Source organism: Zootoca vivipara, chromosome Z2, assembly GCF_965207765.1.
Source record: "Zootoca vivipara chromosome Z2, rZooViv2.hap1.1, whole genome shotgun sequence".
Classification (NCBI taxonomy): Eukaryota; Metazoa; Chordata; class Lepidosauria; order Squamata; family Lacertidae; genus Zootoca; species Zootoca vivipara.
The window spans coordinates 34,148,843-34,176,728 of NC_142585.1; the positions used below are offsets into that span (position 1 = coordinate 34,148,843).

The 27,886-nt window shown below is 44.9% G+C and overlaps 2 protein-coding genes across 7 annotated transcripts in view; one reads left to right on the top strand and one right to left on the bottom strand.

Moving 5' to 3' along the window:
- Positions 1 to 2,301: 2,301 nt before the first annotated feature.
- Positions 2,302 to 24,071, bottom strand: MIGA2 (mitoguardin 2). 3 transcript variants are annotated; one of them, XM_088665252.1, is made up of 17 exons: positions 23,936 to 24,005; positions 22,753 to 22,828; positions 19,283 to 19,507; positions 17,971 to 18,181; positions 17,084 to 17,196; positions 16,516 to 16,633; positions 15,979 to 16,112; positions 15,106 to 15,220; positions 13,860 to 13,966; positions 12,732 to 12,847; positions 11,824 to 11,896; positions 10,954 to 11,040; positions 9,427 to 9,525; positions 8,930 to 9,064; positions 7,413 to 7,466; positions 6,440 to 6,556; positions 2,302 to 5,735 (listed from the first exon to the last, which is right to left on the bottom strand). In XM_088665252.1, the coding sequence occupies exons 3-17, from the start codon at positions 19,376 to 19,378 to the stop codon at positions 5,535 to 5,537; spliced, it is 1,776 nt and encodes a 591-aa protein (XP_088521378.1). In that variant the 5' UTR covers positions 19,379 to 19,507; positions 22,753 to 22,828; positions 23,936 to 24,005; the 3' UTR covers positions 2,302 to 5,534. The 3 variants fall into 3 exon arrangements, with proteins under 3 accessions (XP_088521378.1, XP_034968932.1, XP_034968930.1); XM_035113041.3 differs by lacking the exon at positions 22,753 to 22,828 and having other exon boundaries at positions 23,936 to 24,071; XM_035113039.3 differs by lacking the exon at positions 22,753 to 22,828 and having other exon boundaries at positions 15,106 to 15,223; positions 23,936 to 24,071.
- A 2,981-nt stretch (positions 24,072 to 27,052) lies between these two features.
- The window catches only part of SH3GLB2 (SH3 domain containing GRB2 like, endophilin B2), a 53,720-nt gene continuing 52,886 nt past the window's right edge, over positions 27,053 to 27,886 (top strand). For 2 of the 4 annotated variants that reach the window (XM_035113037.3, XM_035113038.3), the window contains exon 1: positions 27,144 to 27,437. In XM_035113037.3, the coding sequence (XP_034968928.1) occupies positions 27,375 to 27,437 (63 nt within the window). In that variant the 5' untranslated portion in view covers positions 27,144 to 27,374. Of the gene's footprint in view, positions 27,438 to 27,886 lie in introns of all 4 variants that reach the window. The other 2 variants (XM_035113033.3, XM_035113034.3) reach the window with 2 other exon arrangements.

The following is a 27,886-nucleotide window of genomic DNA, read 5'->3' on the forward strand; positions in this document are numbered from 1 at the left end:
GTGATGTATGGAAGTGAGAACTGGACCATAAAGAAGGCTGATCCCCGAAGAATTGATGCTTTTGAATTATGGTGCTGGAGGAGACTCTTGAGAGTCCCATGGACTGCAAGAAGATCAAACCTATCCATTCTGAAGGAAATCAGCCCTGAGTGCTCACTGGAAGGACAGATCCTGAAGCTGAGGCTCCAATACTTTGGCCACCTCATGAGAAGAGAAGAATCCTTGGAAAAGACCCTGATGTTGGGGAAGATTGAGGGCACTAGGAGAAGGGGATGACAGAGGACGAGATGGTTGGACAGTGTTCTCGAAACATGAGTTTGACCAAACTGGCAGTGCAAGACAGGAGTGCCTGGCGTGCTATGGTCCATGGGGTCACGAAGAGTCAGACGCTACAATTCATGTGTAGTGAGTCTCGATCCTCTTGGTTTTGAATGGGTGGAACATAACCCCCATTGCTCTGCTGCAGATCTGCCTCTGGCCCTGCCCGTCACTGGCATATGGCTTCTGGAAGGTTCCTCACCAGGGCATATTGCCTCAGGGCTAGAAAAAGGAAAGAAAGTTTCCCAACCCCACGGCTAGAGTGTCATACTGGGGTGGCAAGAGGTCCAGATCCCCTGCCATGAAGCTCACCGGTTGACCTTAGATCTGTCACTGCCTTCACAGGAAGGTTGCCAGGATAAAAGGAGTGATGAAGAGAGCATGTTACACTGCCCTGAAATACTTGGGAGAAGCACAATATTAAAAAAAAAACATGATAGACATGCTGTTGGACTGCAGTTATTATTATCATTATCATCATCATCAATCAATATTGCATTACTATCCAATCCCTGGGGGCAACATCATCATCATTAATAATATATTAATCTCCAATCCCCAGGGGTGATGGGGGAAGTAGTCCAGCAGTATCTGGGGACCCAAGCACAGGGAAGTCTAGTCTAAGTATTTCATGGTATCAGTTTTTGGGTCATTTACATACACATAGAGCCACTTGCGTACCATTTTAAAGCAGAGGTTGGATGGCCATGGATGCTTTAGTTGAGATTCCTGCATTGCAAGGGGTTGGACGAGATGACTCTCGGGGTCCCTTCCGACTCTACAATTCTATGATTTGGGTCTGAATGGAGGCAATGGTTTGCAGACATAAATTCACTCACCTTTACCAATACTTTATGTCCTAGTGTACTGCTGTTCTAGAGGGTCCCTGTGCTTATTCTGCCTACATTATAGCTCTAATTTGAATGGTCCCCATCTGCATTTCTGGCATTTCACTTCCCTCTGACCCTACTGCACACAACTCCCCTTCCATTGCCAGGCATGTGTATACACACTCTCACTCACACCATGTATATGGCAAAGTAAGACTCTACATCAGCACACCTTGGGCTAAAATAACAAATGTGTGATCATGTGAGGAGCCACAACACTCTCTTGGTTGGTTTGTTCGGTTTTTAACTCTCTTGGTTTTGTTGTCCTTGTTTTGCTGTAAGCAATCAGCAAGCAGAATTCTCTTGGGACAGCTGATTCATCCAGCTGTTGTCTGCACCCCCCTGCTCCCTCTTCTTCCTAGCTGGGCGAGAGCCCCAGGAACCCAACCTGCCACTGTTTCCCATTGACCCTTTGGGGAAAAGGGGGCTGCATTAGGAATTTGGGACTCTGCATGACAAAGTAAGAATTCATGATGGCTTAAGGGTTTTCATGACAACCCCAACATTTCCAGGGCAATTGGACACTGCTGTTCACAGAGTTAACATTTCTCAGCACTCTTAACAGACTAGACTTCCCACAACACTTTAGGTTGGGGGGGGGTCATGTGTGTTCAACATGCTTTGAATGTCCCAAACTATTATAAGTTAAATCACATTCACCCAGTTGTGAATTAGTCTAGTACTGAATAGTCCTGTGTCTTCCTTTTGAGGGGTCCATTTATCTTCCCACAAGAAAAGCACGGAGGCATTTCTAGCAACAGGTTAGCCAACAAGGAAGCCATCTCCCCACCCCACACCCCACCCCACCCCAAATGATGCAGTATCATCACACCCATTGGGCTGTTTGGGGATAAAATAATAACATTGCAGTAGCAGCAAATGTTTTGATGTTTAACGCACACACTCAGAGAAAACCCTCTGCCACCTCATCTTCTAAAGGGAAGGCTCTCAGGAATAATGATGTTGTGGGGCAGATTTAGAGGTCTAGCAAGCCACATTAGGCCCACAAGGCCTGAGTCTGCCCACCTCTGCAACCCATGATCTGAAGAACAGGTTCTACTTGTGTATGAGCAAAAGAAGACTCAGTGAAGAGTTTGATAGTGAAGGAAAGATTTATTTGACTTTGAATGCCAAAACCTTAATGGGATACGGAAAAAAGATTTAATTTAAATTGCAAAAGATGTGAGATATGCAGCACAACAAAACAAAGAAACTCCCAACAAATATTTTACAATTAAGGAAAATGAATTTTTTTTTAAAAAAAGAAACAGATTAGGCACAAATGTTACATTCATTAGCTTCAGGTTTCACAGGAATGTCCTTTAAAAAGAAATAAAGGAAACCGTTCTTGATCTGAGACTCACCGCTTGTATTCGCACACATGCCATATGCTATAAAACAATGGTTAACGAAACAATTCATGAGCTGATAGTGGCTGCTGTGCCCCTCCACTCTCATGCTTAAGAGTAACAAACCACAATCACTCACTTAGTGTTACATCTGAAGTACATCTGAAGTACATCTGAAGTAGCCTGTAGCCAATAACGAATCTTGGCTACAATCCATGGTTCGATCATAACACTAAGCTGCTGGTCATGACTGGTCTGCTCTGCCCGTTAGTGGGGAGGAGTGAAGCAGGCTCAATCAGGTTATGATGGCAAACTGCGGTTTGCCATGATGCATGAGTTCTGCCATAAGGAAATGATCATGTGTAAGCTTTGTATCTGCTGATTTCTGCACAAGCATCTGTTAAAAAGGCGCAGGAACAGTCTTGGCAAGGTTCCTTCTCTGGTCAGTTGGCAACTCTAGTCAAGTTCTAGCAAAGAAATCAGATACCTATGCAAGTAATTCTAACGTGCAAATAGAAAATGCTCTGTGTGCATCTCCTTTCTTTAAAAACAACCCACATATTTTAACCTAATGGAACAGGTTGCAAAAAAAGACCTCTGAAATCTCCAAAAAATACTCCAAGTCACATTCATTTTCTCCTAGGACTGGACTGAGAACCAAAACCCATTTTTTTGTGGACACGTTTTAGCATCTTAAGAGGCCTCAGTGAAAAGCACTCCAACAGTACTGCTGGTTATTGACACTATCTGTGAATATGAACACAAGTGTTTGTTTACCAATGGGGACTAAGCATGACAGCATCTCTGGTGAATCGGGCCCTTGGTCCTTGACAACTAGCAATACATCCTCCTGCATGCACTTGCCACCAGCATTGATTACAAGTGTGGGGAACCCTTGCCCCCACCCTGATATTTGCTGAACTACTACTCCCATTAGTATCAGCATGCACGGCCAATAGCCAGGGATAGTGGGAGTTGAAGTTTAGCAACACAATGCAGTGCCAGGTGCACTGTAGGTGTTTCCCCCTTCCATTTCCCACAAAGAAACTCCTACACTGCAGGGGTGTGGGACCTGCGCCCCCCTCCAGTTGATACTGGACTACAACTCCCACCATCCATCACCTGTGGCCATGCTGGCTAAAGGGAATTAGAGTCCAACAACTTCTGGATGGTGCCTCAGTCTCTCCATCACTGCTAGAGAATGTGGCTGCAAGATGGGTTAGCTACACAAGACGACAAAACCGTGAAAATATACAAGAGAAATATCTTAACCAGCTCTTACAATATCCCTCATCCTCTTAGCCATCATTTTCAGGCATTCAAGCACCATTATTGCCTTCCAGGCATCTGCAAGCCTTCTAGTATTCTAAATTCTCAAATTAGGGGTTTAGCCAACAGGATGCAATTCCGACTTGGCAGGACTCCCATCAGGCACAGCTAACATGATCAAGGGCCAGAGATTATGTCTGAGGACACCATGTTCAGGAACAGCTGGAAGGCATCTGCATGCTTCATTCACAGCACATTTAAATCACTATGATAGCTGCATATTCCTGTATTGCAAGGGGTCGGACATAGAATAGGATTGTAGAATTGAAGGGTGGCATCATAGTACTTTACTTGTACAGTATGAATGTGGCACAATACTTAACAAACCAAGATAACAGAGCACACTTCAATTCTTTAAACCAACTTTTTGGGTGGAACAAATCATAGTTCCTTGGGTCCATAAGTAACACACAGCTTTGGTTTCTCCTGACGTTAAAGTGCTCCTTGTGTGCTCAGGGGAGGAGGTGGAGAAGAGGAGACAAATTCTCAGTTTTAAATAACAGAATGAATTGGCCCTTGATCTCTAATTCTTCCATAAAGAATACTGCCAACCTTCACTAGTGGGAAGCCATCTCTTCGCCAAAAACCCCAAATCTGATTTTTCAATACATTGTATGTAGTCTGTCCCATAACCTTAGTCAAAGGATAATCCCTCGGAGCAAATGTGGTGGTTTCCACACGTGGACTCGTGGTGGGACTGGATTAAAGTATTTGCCATCAGCCTCTCCCTTCCAGGCACCCAAGCTCTCTGAACTGAACTGAATCTTCTTTTATACAACTTATGGCTCCAAATAGCTTCCTGTATCATTATTAATTATCCAATTTCTTTAACACCCTTCATCAGAGGATCATGGGTAACAAACATGGTAACAAACAAAATCGATACACCACCTCCCCACAGTTTAAAATGCCCAAGGCTATTTGCTCCCCACAGCTACAACACATAACTCCCTCCGCCCCTACATTGCCATTGTGCTCAGTAAAAAATAAACAAGAGGATACTGCCCACTCAGAGAGAAAGAGGAAATGGAATGGGGCACACTGTCACAGGAAATACTACGATGGCATTTTAAAATTCATGATGTAGTGAAATGCAGCTTCAAAGACAGCACAGCACAGCACAGAGAGAGAGCAATCTGCTATCCTCATAATTCACACCAGAACTGTTAAGGTTTTTACAAAGTCAGAAGCCTTAACAAACATATAAACACAGCAAAACAAATCAATTATTTTCTCTTCCCCAATTTCATTAGGAATCCATTCACACATTTTAAAAGGAAGGAAAAGTGTTCTTGTGCACTACACACACCCCCAACACACCTTGCAGGCTTGGGAGGGGGGGTTGGAGGGGGGTGGCTCAGGCCCTGGTATGTGTTTCACATTTTATGCTAGAGCTAAAAAAAATATTTTCAAGAAACAGGACCAACAGATGAACCAGAAACAGGTTCACTGAGTGCCCTTGAATGCCCCTTGCCAAACCTCTGGATCCAGAAGAAACATCTGGGGCAGTGGCTAATACCCTGACTCATTGTTGGGACGGAGTAGTGTCTTTGCTGCCAATGATTAAGCCACTTGGTTGGGATGGACAGCTGGGTGTGGGGGTAGGAGAATCTCTTAGAAGAGAAGGTGCTTGTTGCTTGGACGAGCTTCAGTTGAATTCCTCAAAGGGTACAATGTCACTGGGCAGAGTCCCGTTCACCTCCGGGACGGTCTCAACCCCCAAGTAACCCAGCAGGATCTCGCTGCGGCGCCGAGAGAGTTGGAGGATGTCTTCTGCTAGCAACGGGACTGTGGAGTATCTCACAATGTCTAGGTCAAACATGTCTTTCAAATATTGCAGGATCTGGTGCTGGGGAGGAGAGAGTGGGAGAAAGATAATCAGCAGCATAGTTAGCAATAAAAAATGAAAGACTGGGCAATTTGTGGCTTGCGAAACACATGTGGTCCTTGGCCTCATTTCATGTGGCCCCCAACACCCCCTGGTGCTCGGGAAAGGGATGAGAAAGAACCAGCACGATAGTTTGTTGTTGTTGTTTAGTCGTTTAGTCGTGTCCGACTCTTTGTGACCCCCAGGATAGTTAGCTTGTAATAAAAACTGAACATTGTCTTAGGCTGCGGGTGGGAAACTTGTGAACTCAAAACTTCATGCAGTCCTCAGACTCCTTTTCAATGTTCAGATAACAAAGGGCGCCAAAGATATTAAAGACAAAATACATAACACTATTTTTTTGGGGGGGGGTGCAGTGTTGCAAGAAACAATCAGCAAGTATTAACCACTTTGAAGTTTTTTCTACAGTCAAGCAGTATATAAATTTTATGAAATACTGTAAATAAATAACGTATGACCAAAAGTGGATTTTCATTTTTTTTAAAAAAAAAAGTTACCGTGCAACTGGTATTATTTCTTTATCTTTAGAATTGAAAAGTTTAGGTAAAGCAGTATCCAAGATTTAACAAAAATTAATTAAAATTAGCTGTATTTCCTGCATTGTAGGAGGTTGGACTTTGGGAGGCTTCCAACTCTCCAATTCTATGATTTTTAACTTTATTTACCTTGAAGAAGCAGCAAACCTCAGAGAGCTGCTCCTTTGGCCCCAAGAAACCAAAGGCAAGAACAGGGCTGACATGCTCCGATACGGAGTAGAAATGGGATATGAAGCCGTCTGGGACCTGATGTGGGAGAAAGAAAAACAAACTGAACAGGGGTTCACACACACACACACACACACACACACACACACACACACACACACACTGTAATGGGATATATTTTTAACTTTTACTCAGAGCAGACCCATTGGAATAAATGTACCCGAGTTTGTCCATCTGTTTCAACAGGTCCATTCTGAACAGGAATGACATTGGATACAACCCAAGTATTTATTAAAATACTTTGGGATGTTGTAGCCAACTAAGGAATACTGAGAGTAGACCAACTGTAATGGATGGGTCTAACTTGGTCATGGCCATTAAACCTTATTTTCATGACTGCAAGTTGTTTTAAACTGTTTTTAATACCATGTTTTAATGTTGTAATCTGCCCTGGTACCTTAAGGTGTAAGGGGGCTGGCAATAAATAAATAAATAATAAAACAAAAAATGTTATTGGGTCCACTTCTAGTAGGACTAGCATTGTGTATTTTATGTTTTTATACTGTGAACTGCCCTGTGATGAAGGATGGTATATAAATTTAACAAATAAAAATGATGATGTGATAGCAACTCTTTGTACATTGCAATGTGACTACACCACCCACAAGGACTGCAAAACAAACTGATACAGCCACATTGTGACTTAAAAGCATCCTCTTTAGTATCAAGATAAACATCACACATAAAATATCAGCTACAAAGAAAACCAGGAAAATTCATAATGAACATAGTAAACAACTAAACAAAATATCCTCTAGAGATCAGGAAGCAAAATTTTACAAATGAGAATCAATTAGACCATTAGCCTCCTCCCCCCAAAAATCAACTTGCTAACCAACCACTGTATGTAAGTCAACTATACCATTAAACTTACCAACAGAAGCCGCCTCTTAGCTTTCAGAACCGACCAGCAGGCAGTGGCAAGAGCCTGAAATTAAATACATATAGGAAAAAGCAAGACTGTCATCGTGCTGCCAACTTTTATTTCTGCAAGGAATCTGTTGCTATTTCAGTTTGTCTAAAGCTGATTTCTAAGTTCAGGTTGAAAAGAACAGGGTGCTTTGGCATCTAAGAAATATATGAGCACTTTGCCGGGGGGGGGGGGTTGCACTCCAAAAAACTCAGAACAAAACCAGTAAAAAAAGTAAAAATCCTGAGAACATCAAAAGAGTCTTGTTGGATCAGGCCATTGCCCTATTTAGTCCAATCTCTTCTTACAGTGGCCAACCAGCTTCTAGTAATGGGAAACCCACAAGCAGGATTTGAACACAAGAGTATTCTCTCCTCTTGTGGTTTCTAGCAACTGGTATTCAGAAGCATTGCCGCCTCAAACTATGGAGGCAATGCATAGCCAGCTTCCATGAATTTGTCCTATCCTTTAAAAAAGCCATTAGGGTTGGTGGCCATCACTGCCTCCAGTGAGAGCGAATTCCACAGTTTAACTACGCTCTCCATGAACATGGACCTTATTTTATCTGTCCTGAGTCTTCCAACATTCAGTTTCAATGGATGTTCATGAATTCTAGTGTTGCAAGAGAAAGGAGAAAACTGTTCTTCAGTGAGTGCCAAGGCTAGTCTCCTCTCCGCCTGACTCAACCATCATCCAGACACCTCCTGGAACAACAGCCCTTAAAATTCACAGCCTTCCATCTTCTCAGACTAAGAACCCACCTCTACCCTAAACCTGTCAAGCAGGTCCTCCCATTTTTGTGTGTGGATTGGGAACTGCTGGACAATCCAAATGTGCTTTGGGCAATAGCAAAGCAAAAGAAAACAGAATGTATTTATTTCTAAATAATTTGACGTATCAAATTTGAAATGCAGTGGTACCTCAACTTACGAACGACTCGACAACTGAATTTTTCGACTTACGAATGGGGCAAATGGCCGCACGCTTACGAATGTCTCGACATCCGAAAGGAAACCACGGCAATTTTAGATAGGGATTTTTCGACTTACAAATTATTAGATAGGGTTGCTTCGACTTTCAAATTTTTTCGTTTCCAATGCATTCCTATGGGGAATCGCGTTTCCAATGGCGCTTTTCGACTTACGAATTTTTCAACCTACGAAGGTGCCTTCGGAACGGATTAAATTCGTAAGTCGAGGCACCACTGTATCAAATTTCAAAACAATCATGAGGTGGTGTAGTGAGTGGCTGGACTAGGACATGGGATACCAAGGTGGGTTCAAATCCCCCCTTGGCCATGAAGCCCACAGGGTGTGACCTTGGGCCAGTCACTGCCTCTCTCAGCCTAGGCTACCTCCTGAGAAGCAGGAGAACCATGTACGCCATCTTGAGCTCCTTAGAGAAGAATATGAGGTGTAAGTGCAAATAAATAAAAACAAATATTTCTCCTTCCCAGTGAGGGGTATGTCCAGCTGACGCACCGTCTCCTTGAAGCTGTCTGAGAGCCAGCGGTTCCGCAGGACAGCCAGCACCGAGGAAGGGGGGTTCTCCAGGTCCTCAAAGGCATCCATAAGGATGAAATCCAACACAATATCGAAGAAGCTCATGCAGACCACCTGGGAAGAAGAAATACAGGTAAATTGACAGACCTGAATATAACAATAACAACAACAATAATAGTTTATTTATTTATTGCCTGCACTTCACCATAACGTCCCAGCATGGGTTACAGCATTAAAACACACCGTTAAAAACAATTTAGTACCATTTAATTATTTTAATTAATGCTTGAATCTTTAAAAAAACTTTTTGCTGATAATTCCATTGTTTTATTCTTTGTAAACTGCTTTGAGGGTTGTTAGAGTTTGTTCTTTTTACAATCAAGTGGCATATAAATTGTATGAATCAATAATAACAACAGCTTTCACTGACTACTTTTTATTTTATTTTATTTCAAAAAGGAGAAAACGACACAAACCCCTCGTCCTTCCAACTCCTTCTGAGTTGTGGGCCAGGTCTCCTGCTTCAGCGTATATTGAAGCATCTCGTCATAGCTTTCTAGGAAGCCCTTGGTGTTCTGGGATGTTGGGAGGAACAGAGAGACAGCTCAGTTGCTAAATCTATGCCACAACTCAGCACCACAGCAGACTGAATCACATTAGTCTAACTAAGAGCAGACCCACTGAAAATGGGCATGATTAAACTTATGTGTGTTCATTTCATCAGGTCCACTCTAAGCAGAAAGTAAGCCCCACCTTCACGACACATTGAAAGCAATATATTGCCACGTTAAACAGTCATGGCTTCTCCCCCCACAAAGAATTCTGGGAGCTGCCATTTGTTCAGGTTGCTGAGAGTTGGAAACCGCTCCCACTGCTCTCCCAGAGCTACCCTTCCCAGGGTGGCTTAATAATCAATCCCTCTTCACAGGGAACTCTAGAAATTGTAGCTGTGGGATATACACATAAAGAAATAAAGAAAAAGTGGAGTGAAGTGGTTGTGGTTTCAGGTCAGTCTTGTTCAAATTGGGTCACCCTGCTAAAGGTGGGGTGGGAGAACTGGGTGGGTAGACATGGCTGGGCTCATAGCTCTAATCAGCCTCCAGTTGGTGGAGCTGAGACTACCCATTTCTTTGGGGATCCATATGCTATCTATTCTACTTGCCGATTGATGTATAGATGAGAAATATGTATATTCTTTGTGTATGGGGTGTTTGAATCTCCAAGAATCTATCAATTCAAAATTTTCCATCATTTCTAGAAATATTTTTGGCAATTTATTCTCCTTTTTCTTTTTATTACCTTTTGTTTTATCCAATTCTGGGTCTATTACTCCATTCAAATCACCCATAACAATTATCTTTGCATCCAAAAACTCCATTAATTGGCTTTCCAGCCTTCTAAAAAATTCTACCTTACTCCCATTTGGCACGTATACTCCAGCCCAGATTCATTGTTCTCCTTCTACTATTGTTTTTACTATTACAAGTCTTCCTTCCTCATCTTTCCATACCAATTCTGGTTCCCACGAGTTGCCCATGACTTTGCTATAGAGAGAATAGATCAGTGGTTCCCAAACTTTTCTGGGCCACTGACCCCTTGGGGTTCCATAGACTCATGGTGCTACTCTACAGAAAGCATTATTCAGAATGGCGGTTTGCATGACCCGCTAAAGAAGATAATATATAACTATCAATTTCAAAACAGTAGCAATTAATTTCACTTAATTAATTAAGTTGTCCACAACCCCATTAAAACTTTTAAACTTATTTAATTCAACAAACTGAAGAACTTGACCCAGTGATCCCAGCATTTAAAAATGTGATAGTCCTTTACACCTCTGGCATTCCTGCCGGTCCCTTGCTTCTTAGAGACTCCTGGGGAATCCCCCTCCAGAGGGCGCCACCACCCACTTTGGGAAACACTGGAATAGACGAGGAGTAAAAACTGCCCTGCAACCAAGGTGAGGGCTGAAGCCATCTCTCTCCCTCAACTGGCCCCCTTACCTTTTCAGCCTTGACCATCAACCCCATCACCATCCGCTTCCCCACCTCCCCAAAAAAGGACTGGTTTCTGTCATCCCGAAGAAGTTCCTGCAAAAGAGAGTCCTGTTCAGAGATGACAATCCTTTCCATGGAAAGAGGGAGGAAAACAGCAGTGTAATTGACGTAAAGGATTCTAAGTAGCCCTTGGTCAGGAGACAATGATTGTTTGTCTGTTATTTTCTCTGTGGTTGGGAGCAGCTCTCAGGAAAAGAAGAGGCTGTAGCTCACTGGTTAGAACATCTGTTGTGCATAGAGAAGGTCCCAGGTTCAACCCTCTTAGTGGCATCTCCAAGTACGGCTGGGAATGTCTCCCTCTTGAAACTCTGGAGAGCTGCTGCCTGTCAGTGTGGGCAGTAGTGGGCTAGATAAACCAATGGGCCTGATTCAGTAGAAGGCAGCTTCCTATTTAAATTAGCTCATTATTTAGAACCATGAGACTAGAACCTTACTTTTTTTAGGTAAAATGCTCAGCGGTAGAGCATCTACTTTGCATGCAGAAGGTCCCAGGTTCAATCCCCAATTGCGTCTCCATGTAGAGCTGGAGAAGAAACCCTGTCTGAAACCCTGGAGAGCCTCTGCCAGTCAATTTAGACAATACTGAACTAGATGGACCAATGGCCTCACCCATACCCGGTAATATAAAGCAACTTCTTCTGTTCCTCTTATCTGGCAACTTATTTGTATAACTGGAGAAGACCAGAAGTTGAACATGGGACGTCTTGCATGCCAATCATGGGCCCAGCCAGCCACTGACCTCTCAAAACAGAACCACATTCCCACCTTCGCACACAGGTGGAATAGGGGTCTGGAGGAGACTTGGCATTCCCCTACCTGAAAGGCTTGTCTGACACAGTGGAGCTTTGCCAGGAAGTCATGGTTATTATAGCAGCCCAAAAGCTCTGTCCTAGAAGAGAAGAGAGGGGTGAAAATGGAGGTACCTGTAAACATTCAGGACACTCCTTAGGCACATATCCCTTGAGGAAAGGGTCAGTGAGAGAGTGCCTATGGGTTCCAGTGACAAAATGGCTGCTACAAGGGGCAAGGCAGGGCACATACTAACTGGCATCTCCAAAAGAGAGACAGGACAATGTATTGCTGGCCACAATCACACCATAGTAAATACTAAAACAGATTAAAATACTAAAACAGATTAAAAAATACTAAAACAGATTAAAATTACTTCAAATTTCTAAGCATCTGGGTAGGCTTCTCCAAACAGGAATGTTTTACACTTGTTAACTCCTCCAGTGCCACCGCCACCTTGCCTCCTAGCATCCCTCTAGGTCAGGGGTCAGCAAGGTTTACTGGCCATGGGCTGGATCACTCCCATGGAGATTGTCCGTAGGCCGGACTGGCGCAGCGCAATGCCAGAAATCGCATCTGCGCATGTCCGTGGTGCCGGCAATCACTTCTGTGCATGCCCAGATGCCAAAAACCGCACTTGCGCAGAAGCAATTTTCGTCGCCTGGACATGCGCAGACGCAATTTCACGAGATTTTTGTCGCCGCTCGATGAGTCCCTGCACTGCACTGTGCCGGTTTAGCGCAGCACACAGGGGACTCGCCAAGCAGGTGGCTCGGTTCAGGGGCCGGTAAAACGGTCTTCATGGGCCACATCCAGCCCATGGGCCACACGTTGCCAACCCCTGCTCTAGGTCATCCCACCACCTCCCAGGGGTAGTAGCACACAATACACAGACTATACGGAGCTTTCTGGTACGGATCAGCTCGCTAGCTCACCGGAAAGTCCTGCATGACACCTGTCCATCCTTCACCAACTGCAAAGCATCTTCATAAGCAGCGACTGGCTTGGAGAGCTGGAAGGGAGCCTCCCCGATTTGAAAAGAGTCAAAGAGCTGCAAAAATATAACAGAATAAAACTGATGTCACCCGAAGGCTACGGATTCCTAAATACCAAGCTGCCCTAAGGCAATGTTGGGTTGGATTGTGCCAAGCTGATCCATGCTTCTCTGAGTTCCAGACTTGACTACTGCAATGACACTGTACCCAGGACCGCCCTTCTTTTTCTGTTTTTTAAAAAACATATTTTATTGATTACAAACTTAAACAGAATTACATAATAACATCAACAAACAAAACTCCCTCCCAGAGTGCAGATTTGTCTCTAAGTAGGACACAGCTTCTGTTTTCACAGCATCAGTAATATAATTAATTACTGTACAAGTGTCATTCCAGAGCATTTCATGTGTTCTTCTTCGTGGGCAAAAGATTGTGCATGCTGAATAAAACCAAACCATGTTGCATAGAAGGTAATACTCCTCTTTCCTGTACAATGGTCAAGCTTTAAAGCAGTTAATTTGTCTATAACCGTCAAGCCCCAGACCTGTGAGATCCAAGCTCCAAAAAGATCTGAGAGATCTCCAGTGTAGAGTGATTACAGCTGTTAACAGATGCATGAGAAAATCTTTACTCATTAAGCTACGAAATTCTGGAAACTGATAGTACAGTCATACCTTGGTTCTCGAACAGAATGCAGCCAATCGGAAGCCGCGGAAGCCACGCCGGACATTTGGATTCCGAAAATTGTTCAAAAACCACAACACTCACCTCCGGTTTTCGATCATTCAGGAGCCAAAGCATACAAGTTCTAAGGCATTCGGCAACCAAGGTATGACTGTATCACCTCTGGGTCCATAGGAATAGTTTGCTTTGTAATCTGGTTAGTTATTTATAGGTCTTTCCACCAAAATAGGAATGGTTTGTGTGCAATACTGCCTTGAAGACAGCTCAATCCTCTGCAACATGCTCAAAGCAAATTTACTACAATGGACAAGCAAACATGGAAGGGATTCCCCACCACCACAAAGGCAGCAAGTTTGGAAAACCACAGCACACAGTACAAATTACCTCAGCAGCAGAGAAGAAGGAATCCTCAGAGGTCAAGCTGTTTTCTTCATCGTCGTCAGCCCGGAGTCTTAGAGACTCCTCTGTCAACGGGAACATGAGTGTTCTCTCTGGGGAAGATGGGGAGTGGGAAGACTCAGACATCAAAATAATAAGCATGCTAGGATGATGCTCAACACAGCATCCTGGAGGGCCAGAGAAAAAAGCACATTTCTGAGGTCACCACCCTCATCCCCAATTTTACCTGTATAATATCAAAGAACATTCCTGCTAAGTCAAGGGGAAGTCTGTCCTGCCTCTGTTTGTTTGTTTGTTTACCTATTTCATTCAATTTATGCACTGCCTGATTTTTCATAGAAAATCCCCAAGAACTCAAAGAAGGTTACAAAAAAAGCAACAATAGAATGATCACTAAGAAAAATAAATAACCATGATTGAAGACTTTCAAAAAAGTTTAAATAACCAAAGCCTAAAAACAGATTAATAATGCATCAACTTTCTAAACATCTCAGTAGGTTTGTCTAAACAAAAAGGTTTTTAGTACATTCCAAAAAGAGTACATTGAAGGTGACTGGAGGAGGTTACTGCTAGGTGGATTTGTAGCTAGTTGACTAATTGAACCCAAAGAGTGCTCACTTATGGTTCTTCATCATCCTGGAGAAAAGTAACAAGTGGGATGCCACAGGGTTCTGTCCTGGCCTGGGCCTGTTGTCGTTCAACATCTTAATTAACAACTTGGATAAAGGAACTGAGGGGATGCTCATCCCATTTGCATAAGATGGGGGACACCTGGCTTGCCAGTAGTACATGTAAAAAGAATTTAAGGGTCTAAGTATACCAAAAGTTTAACATGAGTCAACAGGGTGATGCAGCAGCAAAAAAAGCTAATGCTATTCTGGACTGCATCAGCAGAAGTATTGTGTCCAGATTAAGAAAAGTAATAGTCCCACGCTATTCGGCCTTGGTCAGACCGCACCAAGGTCTATGATTCTATGGCTGCTTGGTATCAAAAGGAAGAGGGTTCCCAAGTGTAGGTGCTGCCACACTAAAAAAATTGAGGTCTAACAAGTGTGAAACGGGCATTATGCGGGACCTGTAGCAGTGCCAGTTTTGCCTATCAAAGCGGTCAAGTAGGCACAAGTGGAGTTGGGAATCTGATAGGTAAACTGGTCCCAAGTTTGTTAAGGGCTATATATACTAATAGTAATACCCAGAACTTGGCCCACAGCTGGATCCTAGCCCCACTCACCCAGGTCTAGCAGCATGCTGTCAGCAGGGAGGGTGGAACCAAATTCTTCCTGGAGGTTATACGCCCGGTGCAAGAGGGATTCCAGCTTCTCTGCAAACTCTATTTTCTGGGATTCCTGCTTAATAGAAATATATATATATATATATATATATATATATATATATATATATATAGCATTTATTAAACCTTGCAGGGCTCACACCCATCTAGCCCCTGAAGCTAGAAGGCATGATTTACAGCAAGCATGCTGTAACATGCAATGAAATCCCCAACAGGCAGCAAGATAGGCCAGAGGTACCCAAAAGTGAGGTCTGCAGACCATCAGTGATCCATGAGCTACATTCAGGCAGCCTAGCCATGGCAACCACCATGACTGCCAGTGCAGTATAGTGTTTAGCGTTGGACTAGGACCTAGGAGACCAGGGTTCAAATCACCATCTGACCATGAAGCTTTATGGGTGACTTTGGGGCCACTCACTTACTCTCAGCCTATAACGTACCTTACAGAGTTGTGGGGATTAAATGAGGAGGAGAACCATGTATGCCACATTGAACACCTTAGAGAAAAAGGTGGGATATGGATGCAACCAATAAATGAACTCTGTGGAGAGGTGTAGCAGGGTGTGTGTGTGTGTGTGTAAAACAGAGGGTGCAGCCGGTGCTCCTGCATCTTTAGAACTCTGTGCTCTGGCCAAAGATTCCCCACACCTGTCACTGAGCTCAGGTATGGGACCCCCCCCCTTCCTGGTTGGATGCTGCTGAACTGCAACTCCCATCAGCCCCAGGAAGCATGGTCAATGGCCCCAGGAGCTGTAGTTCAGCATCAACTGGAGGCTCAAAGGTTTCCCCACACCTGAGCTAACGGGTCCATACCTCCAGGAGATCCTCTGGCGGTAGCTCCTGCTCTTTACGGCTGTCCCAGGTGATGGAGGGGCTGGTGTGGTCCCTCTGCCTGGCAGTCAGAGCCTGTTCCCACTTCTGCAGGGCCTCTTCAAACAGCTCCACCCCTGTCAAGGCAAGGTAGGCAGAAAAGAAGCCAAAGAATCACACATTATATATATATATATATCAGCTGGTTTTCTTACAGTAGATAGGGAAAGTATAGCAGTCAAAAAGGTTCATCTTTTTTCTCCCTCTTTTCTGGCCAGCATTGGAAAACTCTCCATTGGCAACACAAACCACCCCCTGCCACATTTTTTTTAACTTAGCAATTGCTTTCACAGAATCATAAAATTGTAGAGTTGGAAGAGACCCCCAAGGGTTGTCTAGTCCTACTTTCTGTAATTACTTGGAATCTCCTTCCTTGCAATTTGAATCCATAGGAGCAACAGAAAACAAGATTGCTCCAGCTTCCCTGGGATAACCATTTCATTTCATGCAGCACACAGCAGCAAATAGCCAGGTCCTGACCTTGGAAGTAGAGGTTTTCTGCACTACAGTCTCCTGCAGCTCCAGGATCTTCTATGGGTTGTGTTTCCCAGGGTCCTGCTGACGCTGGAGTCGGGCTGGAAGAGTTGGCCACCACTATCTACCATGTGAGAAGAGAAGGAAGAAAAAGAACCGTTAGCAGCCTCAAGTGTTCCCACCCCATTAAGCGTGCTAACTTTTTTTTTTAAAAAAAAGGTGCATACACTTTTAAAACTTCTTTTATGTAACCTCTTACTCATGTTATCTCAAAAAATCCCAAACACTGCAACTGTGACATTTGCTACGTTCTGGCCCTGTGAAACCAGTGGTTTCTACACCCTGCCACCTGCACCCCTCTATCTCCTTCTAGACAAACAACAGGCAAGCTCCTGGTTCAAGAACACCTTTCAGCAACACAGAGGCACTGCAGGGAGAGTACAGGGCAGGGCTGGAGGGGGAGTATGACCTGGGAGAGAGTCCTGAGGGCGAGACAGAGAGGGCCACGAGGCTGTGCCCAGCACCGTGGCTAGTAGCCATGGATAGAAGACAAAAGGCAAAGAGAAACTCATACTGAAGCGAGGCTGTGGGAAGAGCTGGAGTGCTTGCTGGGCTCGATGGAGGAGATCCCACTGAGCGTGTCGTTGCTTTTGCTGCTTGGGCTCTGCACTCGCTTATTGGAGTAACCTGCAAAACACCACATGCGGTTCAAGCAAAAAATAATAAAAAAGGGGGCTTCGTGATAAGGAGTCTTAATTGCTACGACGAAATGAGGACAACGCCAGCTGCAGTACATCTGTTTTCAAAGGCAGCCATCAGAAATCTCTGACTAGCCGATTGCTGTGGGTTTGTTTGGGACCCTTATAAGAAGGACCAGCTGCCTGCTAGGCATTGTTACAGGGGGAGTCTGCTGGAACCATCAAAGGACACCAACTTTCCCCCCTGCCTTGCCCCAGTTCCAGCCCTGCCTTGACCCTTAAAAGCGAAGGTGCTGCTTAAGCACCCTTAATATTTTTGCAGGAGACATTATTTGCCTTTGGGGCAGAAATGAGGATGTGTTTGGCATTTAGTCCTGTTGAAATGTTTTGACTAAGTATCCATACTGTTTGGATTTGCATTATTGTATTTTTATGATTATTCATGGGAGCTGCCTTTTTGGCTGAAAGGCGATATATAAGCAAGCAGTAATGTTAACATAACTCGGGGCCTGCAGGTGCCCTGCAATCTCCGCCTCGCCACCTAAAGCAGCTTGGGACCAGGCTGGCTTGTCCTTTAAACCCTCAACCTATCACTGTGTCCTGCAGGATGTGACACCATCCCACCAAGAGGTCCGTTCTGCACAATGTTGGGATTAAGTGTGGTGGCACCTTGTACCCCTTGGTACTCCCTCTCCAACCCCCACCCTCGCTAAATATCAGGTAGCCGGCTTCTCTGTTGGCTTCCCTCTGACATCATAGCCACCTTTCTTGACGGAGGGGACCCGCCTCGTTGGCAAGATGGGAACGGGGACACCTGTGGACTTCACCCCCGCCTTCTCTGGGGCAATCTGCTTCTTACGACGACGACGGCGCTTCAGCTGGTGTGCTGCAAGAGCCAAGGCAACAGTCCCAAGTGCTGTGGCGAACAGTACCTTACGCAGGCCTGGAGTGAGCCTCAGCTGAGAAAAGGCAGACTTTAAAAGGGGAGGGGAAATAATAATAATAATAGTAGTAGTACTGTAGTAGTAGTAGTAATAGCAATAGCAATAATTTTGTTCTTTATATGCTGCCCATCTGACTCTGGGTTGCTTCCAACAAATTAAAACATTCAACACAGTAAAACAGCAAAATATAAAAACACAACAAAACATCAAACATTAAAAACTTCCCTATACAGGAGTGCCTTCAGATGTCTTCTTAAAGTCATGTATCTGTTTGTCTGTTTGACATCTGATGAGAGGGGGTTCCACAGGGTGGGTGCTTCACAGGGTGACATGGCGGGTGATCATAGAATCATAAAATGGGTCAGTTGGAAGGGACCAAGAGGGTCATCTAGTCCAATCCCCAGCAATGCCAGAATCTTTTTACCTAACATGTGGCTCGAATCCACAACCCTGGGATTGAGAGTCTCATGCTCTACTGACTGAGCTATCCCACAGGCACTATCTTCATTTAAAAAATTCTTTTGCAGAGGCACTTTTATCCAGCACAGTTAAATCTTTCTCATATAAGAAGCTGTGTAGTTCTAAACCAGACCATTGATCTATCTAGCCCAGTGTTGCCTGCACTGTCTGGCAGTTGCTCTCTGCAATTTCAGACCACCTAGCTAAATACTGCCCACACTGCCTGGCAGCTGGTCCCCCAGGGCTTCACAAAATTAAAAAGTGGTAAGGGACCCCGAGGCTCATCTAGTTCAATCCCCTGCAGTGCAGGAATCGCACCTAAAGGATCCCTGACAGATGGCCATCCAACCTCTGTTTAGGAATCTACAATGAAGGAGAGTACACCACCTTCTACGGTTTAGTTGGAATCTCCTTTCTTGTCATTTGAATCCATTAGTTCAAGTCCTGCCCTCTGGAGCAGCAGAAAACAAGCTTGTTCCATCATCCATGGGTTGGCAGGGGGCATTCTGCAGCCCTGCCTGGAGATGCTGCTGAGGGCTGATCCTGGGCCCTTCTGCATGCAGAGCTGGTGCTCTAAACACTGAGCTAGGGCCTTCTCCAAAAAAAAAACACAATTAAGATTTCAGTCTTCAAAGTTCTAAACATAGGGATGAATTAAATGTGCATATTCACCTGACCAAACGTTGTGTAAAGGAATACCGGTATCTCTGCGACAGTCATCGCCAGAGCCTGAATAATAGACATCCCCTCAGTTCTCTGAAATGCCATTTTTGACGGAGGTTCTAGACATGTGCTGGAAGTTGCTGTGAGGAACAACCTCGGCCAAGAAGTTCACCAAGAGACCCAGCTGTCCTTTGGCAGTCTCCTACAGTCAGTCTTATCGGGAAGATTGGCTCCCTGTTGCAGAGATACGAAACAATAATTAAATAATTAAAAATAAATGGAAGGCAGTCAGACACAACTAACGGAGGGGCCCTTTCACAGAGCACACACAGAAAGGCACAATCATGGGGTAATAAACAGTCACTGGGCCAGTTACAGCCTCTCAGCCTAATCTACCCTTGCAGGGCTGTTCTGGGGATTACACTAGGAGGGGAAAGAACCACTTAAGCCACCTTGTGCTCCATGGATAAAAAAAGCAGCAAACAAACAATATACACAGGTAGACTGCACCTGAACATGAAGTTCCACTAAGGGCTTCCTCTACGAGGAATATCAGACCATACTAAACTACTGTATGCAATGTGACTGAAGTCAAGGGAAAGAAAAATGAAAGAAAGCAAACATGAGGATTTTTTTTAAAAAAAACTTTGTTAACAAAAATAAATGCACAAACATAACAAAAAGAAAGAAAAGAATTTAAAAAAAACCAAATCCTACAGCGTCACAGCCAGGAAAAGCAAAGCACAAGGGCACCATGCAGTTCCAAAACGAAAATCAAGTATTGACTCATACAAAGGTTCCCTTCACAAATAATAACTATTTATAAAAATAAAAACATTATCCACTTGTGAGTTCCATCGTTATTTAGGATAAAGGTTATATATAGTCTTGAATGAGCCAGACATTTGCATATCCTGGTAGCACCGAGTGACCATGTGCCTGAATATCACGATTTGTATTTTTTTTTTAAAAAAAAGGGTCACTCGATTTCTACCCTTTAGATACTTTCAGTTTATGGGACATCTTTTCAAACAAAATTGTTTTGCTGTAGCCAGATCATCAACAGCTGCCATCTTCCTAGAATACATCTGTGCTATAATAATTGCAACACAGGACAGCCTGTTCCTGTTCCCAAACTTTTGGGGGCCACTGCCCCTTGCTTCCATCAACTCATCCCAGTGCCCCATACCGTACCGTACCCAATAAAGAGCATGATTCAGAATAGCAGTTTGCGTGACCCACTAAGGAAGATAACAACACAATGAAATTCAAAACACTAAAAATTAAATGTACCTTTATTCATAATTCAACTCTAACGCTATTTAGTTTAAATCATTCAATGAAATTAAGGAACTTGATACAGTGATGCCAGCTTTTCAAAGTCTGGTGGTAATTTAAACCTCTAGAGCCCCTCCCATACCTCTTGGTTGTTCTTCCCCGCCCCCCAAACCTGGTAATCCGCTCACTCTGGGAACCACTGAGAAAGAGTGGGAGTTGAAGGATAGCTTGTTATGCTGACTTTTTTTTTCCCTTAAGGCGATACAGCTGGACTTTTTGTGGCTTGACCTGAAAATTGTAGGAGAGGATAATCAAGGACAATCAGAACACCAAGAGATACAAAGAGAAACACGCCAGGGTCGCTTCTCAGCTGCATGTCTCTGGGCTGTAGCACACTAAGCTGTTCACGTGACTGATTAGTTCCTCCATGGTTTTTTGTTTGTTTAAAGAAGTCCCCGCACATAGAAAAGGAGCTTGTAAGGGGAAGGACTCTAATCTGGTTTTCTCTTTCACATGCTACTCTTCTACATGCAATTAATTCAAAATAAATGAATAGAAGTTGCTCTATGTACCGTATTTTTCCGTGTACTGTATAAGACTAGGTTTCCCCCCCCTAAAAAATAATGTCAAAAAATTAGGTGGCGTCTTATACACTGATACATCTCTCTCCATTTTCTTAAATCTGAGTCCCCAAAAATAGGGGGCCTCTTTCAGCCGGAAAAATACGGTAATCGTCAGAGTATTTGCAAAGCAATGGGGGTTTTCTCAAGCAGTGCTTATGAACAGTGATGCCAACTGGACAACTACAACAAGAGGGTGGAAAACTTTAAATGTATGCAGATCTGAAAATCTGCTCTTGGGTCATCAGAGTGTTAGGAAGACCCTCAGCGATTTTGAAGCAGTCCATGGGGAAAATAAAAATGCATGGGAACTCCTGTCTCAGGCCAAATTGCTTTTGGAATTACTTATGGCTTTTTGTGAAGTCCCCCACCCCCTCTTTCCCACTGCCTCTTTTCCTTCACAAAATGCTCAGGTATAAACCTGAATCCGTAGCGCCTTTTCCAAATTGCTGTGCAGACAAAAAAACTCCACCTTACAGCAACCTTTGCTCAATGGAGCAGGCATAAACACAAATTACTTACCACCAGGCACCCAGGTTATCAGTTGTCCCAACCCAACTCATCACTCTCTTGTTTGCAGGAGGGCAGAACACCAGCTACATTTGTTACAATTTGATGGACACCTACTCCTCCCTGGCATTCATCCCTCCTTCATTTTCAATCACGTCTCTGTTGTAATCCTTGGCATAGAACTTTTAAGTGACTCTATCATTGCCGTCATAGGAAGCTGCCTTATATCGAGTCAAACTATTGGGCCATCTAGCTTAGTATTGCCTGCACTGACTGCCAGCAATGGCTCTCCAGGATTTCAGCAACAGGACATACCGAGGCAGACCTAGAGATGCCAGGGATTGAATCTGGGCCTTCATTGTCTAAGGCATGTGCCCTGCCACTGAACTATGGGCCTTCCTCTAAAAATAAAGTAAGATACCAGGCTTCACACGGGACGCGGGTGGCACTGTGGTCTAAACCACAAAGCCTAGGGCAGGTACCCCAAACTGCGGCCCTCCAGATGTTTTGGCCTACAACTCCCATGATCCCTAGCTAACAGGACCAGTGGTTGGGGAAGATGGGAATTGTAGTCCAAAACATCTGGAGGGCAGAAGTTTGGGGATGCCTGGCCTAGGGCTTGCCGATCAGAAAGGTTGGCGGTTCGAATCCCCACAACAGGGTGAGATCCCATTGTTTGGTCTCTGCTCCTGCCATCCTAGCATGTCAAAGTGCAAATAGATAAATAGGTACTGCTCCGGTGGGAAGGTAAAATGCGTTTCCGTGTGCTGCTCTGGTTTGCCAGAAGCGGCTTAGTCATCATGCTGGCCACATGACCCAGAAACTGTATGCCAGCTCCCTCGGCCAGTAAAGCAAGATGAGCGCCGTAACCCCGGAGTCATCCGCGACTGGACCTAATGGTCAGGGGTCCCTTTACCTTTTTACCAAGCCTCAGAGTTGTGAAGAAATGGCTAAATTAAAATGGAATAGTCTAAAGTCAGACCATTGGTTCATCCAGCTCAGTATAATCTACACAGACAGGCAATGTCATTGCAGAGTTTCAAGCAGGGGGGTGTCTCTTCTAGGGCCTACCTGGAAATGTTGGTGATAGGACCTGGGACCTTCTGCACATAAAACAGATTCTCTGTCATGGAGCTATGGACCTTCCCTGAAACACAGAGTAATATTCCAGTCCTGATGTAAGTGGGCTGTATTGTATAGGAACATTGGAAGCTGCCTTATGTTAAGTCAGACGACTGGTCCATTTAGCTCAATATTGTCTACACTGACTGGCAGCAATGGCTCTCCAGGGTTTCAGGAAGGGACATTCCCATCCCTACCTGGAGGTGCCATTGGGGATTGAACCTGGGACCCTCTTCATGCAAAGCATCTTTCAGCAGCCTGCGGCCAGAATAAGGCATCTGAAAAGCCCTCTTGAAGGCAACAGCCATCCCATCCTCACCCCCCACCACATGATTAGAGCCCCTGGACACTAAGTTCTTATTTCATAAACACCACTAGCAAAGTGACATACTACGTTCAGTTTACTTTTACTTTTAAAAGACTTTCTCAATCAGAACAAAAGCCAAGAGTCCCATTTCACCAAGTGTAAATGCCGGGAAACCCCAAAGCAACAGCATGCAAAGAAAGAGACTACAGTACTGTACTCCTGTATGCTACTCTCTGGGGCTGGCATTTTGGAGGCAGGCTGCCCCGGGCCATGGAGGTTGTCCTTAGCTTACCAGCAGCTCAGTCCTCCATCAATTCCCGACCCTGTTTTAAAGCCATCCTAAGTCACAGACGAGTCCAACCCTAAGCAATGTCTCAAGTTCCACCACCCCCAGCAACGAACTAGCGTTTTATTTTGTTAAGGTAAACTGCACCTGAACCAGGGAGACCCATTAAGGCAGCAAGCCTAAGTAACGGTTGCCAAATTTTACGAAGTTGGAAGCACAAACGGAAACTAGGAAGGTAGGAAAAGGCTTGGCCAAAGGATGCCAAGCCACAAATGGGCTGAGGACCCTACGACAAATGGAGTGATGGCAAATGGGGGAAACGGCAGCAGCAACGTAAACTGAGACGTTATCATTTTCCAGCAAAGTACTTGCCTAAGAGCTCCTTTCGCTCGCGCAGGGCTCTTTGGAATGAAAGGTAATAACAGATTTCCCTCACTCCCCCTCACCCCTTTCCGCATAATGGAACACACCACCGTGCACCTGCCCTAAGCGGGTCGGACAATACCACCTTCCTGATGGGGGGATTGAGAAGCCCTCACCGTGCATCGGCGTTCCATGGCTTCAAAAGGGCAGCGTCTCCTTCCCGGCTACGACTCAGCTTCACAGCCTAACGCGCCTGTTGTCAGCAAGGGGCAGGGCGCCGTGGGGAGACCTCCAATTGGCAGCCTCCTCGGCCAATGAAAGCGGCCCCCTTAACCCCGTGAGAGAGCCAATGGGCGCTCTTCGCCCCTCCACCGCGTCGCCGGTTTAACTCACCGCAGCAAAATCGAGAGCGGTTGAGCGGCAATGGAGTTTCCCTCTTCCTCCCCTGCCCCCGCCCCGTGGGAAAGGGGGCGTGCGCTTCACGGCTGATTGACGTGAAGCTCAAGGGGCGGGACTCCTCTTAAAGGGGCAACGTCTCATGTACAGTAAGGAATCTTGAGATAAATAACCTGAAAATTAGGGTTGCCATGTGTCCTCTTTCCAGAACACGTAAAATTTCTGTCTGGGCGGCTTTTCTAAATTTGCCAAAATGTTTCTGGCTATACTTTCTGGATGAGACATAGACATGCTGAAGACTTGCTTTCCTCTTCTCTTCCCCTGTCCCCCTCAGCAATATATCCCAGCTTCTCTATAGCCTACATATAGTAAAGTTAAAGGGACCCCTGACCATTAGGTCCAGTCGCGGATGACTCAGGGGTTGCGGCGCTCATCTCGCTTTACTGGCCAAGGGAGCCCAGTGTACAGATTCCGGGTCATGTGGCCAGCATGACTAAGCCACTTCTGGTGAACCAGAGCAGCACATGGAAATGCCGTTTACCTTCCCGCCGGAGCGGTACCTATTTATCTACTTGCACTTTGAAGTGTTTTTGAACTGCTAGGTTGGCAGGAGCTGGGACCGAGTGATGGGAGCTCACCCCATCGCGGGGATTCGAACTGTCGACCTTCTGATTGGCAAGCCCTAGGCTCTGTGGTTTAACTCACAGCGCCACCCGTGTCCCTACATATAGTAGGGGTATTTAAAATGAGAGTCATCGTAGCATCCTCTTTTTTGCTCTTCAAAATATGGCAACCCTACTTACTGTTATTATTATAATAATAGAATCCTCCTTTCCCCAATCCACAATAATATTCTATTGCTATTATTATTATTATTATTATTATTATTATTATTATTATTATTATTATTGGATTTTAGCTGCCACAATGAACAGGTCTGGGAGCCTTTTTCTGGCTTTCTAGAATTGGGTTGCTCATTAATTTATTGATTAAAGTTTGCACGTGGCTAAAAACAGTATTTCTGAAATGAGAAGCCAACTTGGTTTCGGATACTTTGTGTGTGTGTGTGTGTGTGTGTGTGTGTGTAAAAGGTTGTAGACATCATTAGACATACACAGAGTGGATCTGTTGACTAAGCTCCATTAATTTCAATGGGTCTTATTTAAGAGCAGCAGACTGACAAGTTTTGTTCAAGGCCACTCCACTGTGCCCAAGGGCTGTATATAACTAAGTCCTGCTCAGAGTATATTCTGATCCAGTGGACCTAATTTAGTCATGGTCATTCTTTTTAATGTTAGTCCACTCACAGTCTACTGTGAGTAGAACTAACATTGGATACAACCCCCAGGATCACAGCTTTACTTGAGAGCAAGCCCTATTGAACTCAATGGTTTGCTTCTTTGTCTAACCCAACATACCTAGGTTGAGGCCGGGGCCCTGTGTACACTGAGCATGTAGAGGTCTTAGTAGACCACAAGTTTAACATGAGTCAACAGTGTGACATAGATGCAAAAAAGCGAATGTTGTTCTACACTGCATCAATAGAAGTCTAGTGTCCCAGTCAAAGGAAGTCATAGTCCCACTCTATTCTGCCTTGGTCTGTCCTCACCTGGAATACTGTGTCCAGTTCTGAGCACCACAATTTAAGAAGGATATTTACAAGCTGAAACAATATGCAGAGGAGGGTGACCAAGATGACTCAAACCAATGGCTTCAAGTTACAAGAAATGAGATTCTGATTATATTCTGAAGAACTTTCAGGTGGTAGGAGCTGTTTGACAGTAGAACAGACTCGCTCAGAAGGTGATGGACTCTACTTCCTGTATGTTTTGAGATCCCTGCAGTGCAGGGGGTGAACTAGATGACCCTTGAGGTCTCTTCCAACGCTACAATTCTATGATTATGGGATGTCTCCAATGCTTGTGGTACTCAGAGTAGAACCATTGAAAATAATGAACATAAAAAGTGTCTGCTGGAACAGGTCATTGACTCATCTAGCCCAGCCTCCTGTTCTCATGGTAGCCACACAGATAAGGTAATTGTGTGTCCATTAATTTCAATAGTCCTACTCTAAGTAGGGCCAGGATTGCACACAGCCAACAGATTGTGGAGGCTGCATCCTTAGGATCCCCAATGCCCCTCTTCTTCAATGCCTTAACCAATCGCCCCTATGAAGGAGACAAGTGCTCATGGAGGAAAGTCCTTCACACAACACATAGTTAAACTATGGAACTTACTCTTGCAGGAGGCAGCAATGGTTCCCGAATGGGGTAGCTTCAAAAGAGGATCAGACAAATTAATTGAGAAGAATAAGGTTATTGGCAGTGGCCATACTCTGCCTACTGGGTTGGAGGCAGTACAGTGGTACCTCGGGTTACAAACGCTTCAGGTTACAGACTCCGCTAACCCAGAAATAGTACCTTGGGTTAAGAACTTTGCTTCAGGATGAGAACAGAAATTGTGCTCCGGCGGCACGGCAGCAGCAGGAGCTGCTAAAGTGGTGTCTCAGGTTGAGAAGTTTCAGGTTAAGAACGGACCTCTGGAACGAATAAAGTTCTTAACCAGAGGTACCACTGTAATGCTTCTGAATGCTTGCTCGAAACCACAAGAGGGGAGAGGGCTCTTGTGCTCAGGTCCCCTTACCATTGACGTTTTTGGTTGGCCAGTATGAGAATAGGATGCCAGGCAATTTGGGCCACTGGCCTGATTTCACAGCACTCTTCTTATCCATGGCAGATAAGAGTACGACTTTCATTCTCAAATGCAGTCTATCTCATTCTCTGTTGGGAGCAGCAGCTACTGCACTGATTTCCTGCTTCGGGGGTTTTCCCTTGGTGGAATCCGGTTGGCCATCATGGGAACAGTATGCTGGGCCCTTTTTGGCCTGATCCAGTAGCCAGGCTGTCCATATGGAAATTCCTGGCCGGGCCACCGTGCGCCCTGCGCTTTAAGAGGCCGCCCAGAGGATGCCAGAGGGCGCTGATGGGTCCTCCTGGGGGGTGGGAGGAGGAGGAGAAAAAGCGTTGCGTGCACTCGAGGATCTGCCTCGTTCGCTTGATATTTATTTATTTCCATCTTCCCTGGAGCTGGGCAGGTGGGCGGAAAGGAGGGCGCAGGAGCTGAGCATCCAAGCAGGGAGCGGCTGAGACGGATGCCCCGGCAGCCTCGCTAGCTCGGCCTCCTCTCTCCGCGGTCCCATTTTTTTGTGGGTGCTTGGGCATGGATTTCAACATGAAGAAGCTAGCCTCCGACGCGGGCGTTTTCTTCACCAGGGCTGTTCAGGTAAGATAGAGGAGGAGATAAATAAAAAGCGATCCCAGGGCATTGTTACCAGGAACTTAATTGCGCGCGGGGGGTGGGGTTCCTTCCGACTGTTGCATTGAGGAAAAGATGTTTACTTGCTTATGTCTCCCCCCCCCCACTCCGCTTCCAGCGTTAAGGGGTTTAATAGAACAAATGCCACTTCAGTTTCTGACCTTGCGCTTAAAACTGTGTTTGCATATAAAATACAATGCCCCATATGGGTACAAATATAGATATTCCCAACTGCTGTTTTTAATGAGCAGGTTTTCCCAGCCTGTCTCCTACATATAACTGCATTGGCCAAAGCACTTAAAAACTGGCATTTGAAAAATCGTATCTATATATCCAGCCACGGTTTCCTGCAGATGGATCAGATCGCCTTCCTTTTAATATAATTTTTGTAGTTTTTCTTCTATGAGTAAATGCAG